At 43.3% G+C, this 2,820-nt stretch overlaps 1 protein-coding gene across 5 annotated transcripts in view; it reads left to right on the forward strand.

Annotated features, from left to right (window-relative positions):
• The window catches only part of CLNS1A (chloride channel, nucleotide-sensitive, 1A), a 32,286-nt gene that overhangs the window by 15,422 nt on the left and 14,044 nt on the right, over nt 1-2,820 (forward strand). For 4 of the 5 annotated variants that reach the window (XR_001007105.1, XM_011989729.1, XM_011989728.1 and 1 more), the window contains exons 3-4: nt 832-933; nt 1,604-1,711. Coding sequence is in view for 4 of the 5 variants with exons in the window: in XM_011989729.1 (XP_011845119.1) it covers nt 832-933; nt 1,604-1,711 (210 nt within the window). In the remaining variant the exon portion in view is untranslated. The remainder of the gene's footprint in view (nt 1-831; nt 934-1,603; nt 1,712-2,820) is intronic. The other variant, XM_011989731.1, reaches the window with a different exon arrangement.

Raw genomic sequence — 2,820 nt, forward strand, 5'->3', positions numbered from 1 at the left:
CTTGAGACGGCGTCTCGCCCTGTCACCAAGGCTGGAGTGGAATGCCATGATCTTGGCTCACTACAACCTCCGCCTCCTGGGTTCAAATTATTCTCCTGCCTCAACCTCCTGAGTAGCTGGGATTACAGGCGCCCACCGCCATGCCTGGCTCATTTTTGTATTTTTAGTAGAGACGGGGTTTCACCATGTTGGCCAGGCTGGTCTCGAACTCCTGACCTCGTGATCCGCCCGCCTCGGAATTACAGTCCTGACCCACCACGCCCAGCCACAATCCCAGGATTTTGAAAGGCCAAGACAGGACGATCACTTGAGCCTAGGAGTTTGAGACCAGCCTGGGCAAATCGTAAGACCCCCATCTCAAAAAAACAAAAATTAGCAGGGTGTGGTGGCAAGTGTCTGTAGTCCTAGCTGCTTAGTAGGCTGAGGTGGGAGGATCGCTTGAGCCTGAGAGGGCAAGGGTGTTCAGTCTGGGCAACAAAACAAGTCCCAGTCTCAGAAAAAAAAAAGATGACCATTAGCTCGTTGTGGATGAGATTAGATTATCTTAAAAATAACCTTAAAAATTCATTCCCGGCAAGGTGTGGTGACTCACGCTTGTAATCCCAGCACTTTGGGAGACCGAGGTGGGTGGATCTAGAGGTAACGCGATCGAGGCAAGGCTTTTCTAGGATGCTCACTGGATAAATAATCAGGATTTTTCAACCGTAATTGGAAATAAATTTGTCAACCATAATTGGAAATTAAAATTGAATTGCAGTATTCAGATTTATCAATACACTTCATTTTTTAAAAGTCAAATAATGACATTAAAGGGGTGTTTTTATTTTCTAGAAGAATCAAAAGAACCTGTTGCTGATGAAGAAGAGGAAGACAGTGATGATGATGTTGAACCTATTACTGAATTTAGATTTGTGCCTAGTGATAAATCAGCATGTGAGTGTTCTACAGTATTGATTCTTCCCCTTTTATGTACCAGGCATTCCCAATTCACACACACACACACGCGCGCACACACACACACACACACACACACACCCTCTCACCTTTACCACCATTACCTCCATTTTACTGCTTTTTCTTCATTTTAGCATTGGTAATATTGAGGACCAAATACCTATTAACATCAAAGGTTGTGAATGTAGTGAGAATATTGTAGACACTGTGTTATCTGGGTTTATTTTGTGAATGGACTCTTGTTAGTTTTACTGATTGGTGCTGCTGACTTAATCTCACCTGCTGGATGGCAGAGGAGTTACAGCAGTTTTAAAGTGGAAGATCTCAGGATGGCTGGAAAGAGCCCTATCAGCTGAGAGGGGCTTCACCCTGATGCCAGCAGTCTTACCAGGACTCTGACCCTTTTTTCTTGGAAAACCCCATGAGCTATGAAGAGATCGTAATAATCTCTCATAATGAACTCTTACTATTTTATGACTTGTCCTTTGCTTCAGCCGCTTTCAAGATTGATTTTACAATTTGGCAAGTTTGTAAATACTGTGGCCTTTTGTGTACCCATTAAATTTATTGGCACTGATGGTTATTTTTATTATAAAATTTTATTCTACATTGAAAAAAAAATTGGTTACAGTTTAATTCCCTTGTTCAGTGGAGGCAATGTTCACTGCAATGTGCGAGTGCCAGGCCTTGCATCCAGATCCTGAGGATGAGGATTCAGATGACTACGATGGAGAAGAATATGATGTAGAAGCACATGGTTAGTGAAACGGATTTTAAAGTGTTTTTTTGTTTGTTTAGTGTTTCATTGTAAGCATTTATTTGTATTAAGGGTAGAGGATTATAGTTCTTTATATGTCTGTAAAATATGCAGTATGGTAAGATTATTTTTATTATTATTATTTTTGAGACGGAGTTTTGTTCTTGTTGCCCAGGCTGGAGTGCAATGGTGTGGTCTCGGCTCACCGCAACCTCCACCTCCCAGGTTCAGGTGATTCTCCTGCTTCAGCCTTCCAAGTAGCTGGGATTACAGGCATGCGCCACCACGCCAGGCTAATTTTGTACTTTTAGTAGCGATAGGGTTTCTCCATGTTGGTCAGGCTGGTCTTGAACTCTCGACCTTAGGTGATCCGCCTGTCTCGGCCTCCCAAAGTGCTGGTATTACAGGCGTGAGCCACTGCACCTGGCCGGTAAGATTATTATTGAAAGAGAATGACACAGTAGTACACTTTATGCCAAAACCCTTTGCAACAGACAAATTTTTGAGGGTAAAAAATAGAGATTGTTGGGAAGAATGGATAAGTAGAGCATATGAAAGGAAAGAAAATGGTAGATAGGAAACTGGATAGTCAGGAAAGTCTTTTAAGCTGAGGCAACTGCCCCCAGGGAACAAGCTTCCCTCTCTACACCTTGAGAACCTGGATCATTTATGTTGTTTTATTATTATTATTATTTTGCAACAGGGTCTCGCTCTGATGCCCAGGCTGGTGTGCAGTGGCGTGATTTCTGCTCACTGCAAACTCTGCCTGCTGGGCTCAAATGATTCTCCCAGCTCAGCCTCCTGAGTAGCTGCGACGACAGGCTTGTGCCACCATGCCTGGCTAATTTCTGTGTATTTTTTGTAGAGACTGGGCTTTGCCATATTGCACAAACTGGTCGACTCTTGGGCTCAAGCAAGCCTCTGGCCTTGGCCTCCCAGAATGCTGAGATTACAGGCATGAGCCATCGGGCCTGGCCTGCATCTTTATTTAACATGTTCCTTCAAACAGCTCACTGCCAAGGTCATTTCTTTTTCTCAGAACCATACTTCATTTATTTTCCTCAGAACTATACTTCATTTATTTAAGAACTCTTTCCCATTGCCTTCCC

This window comes from Mandrillus leucophaeus, unplaced genomic scaffold (genome assembly GCF_000951045.1).
Source record: "Mandrillus leucophaeus isolate KB7577 unplaced genomic scaffold, Mleu.le_1.0 Scaffold360, whole genome shotgun sequence".
In the NCBI taxonomy this organism is placed as follows: Eukaryota; Metazoa; Chordata; class Mammalia; order Primates; family Cercopithecidae; genus Mandrillus; species Mandrillus leucophaeus.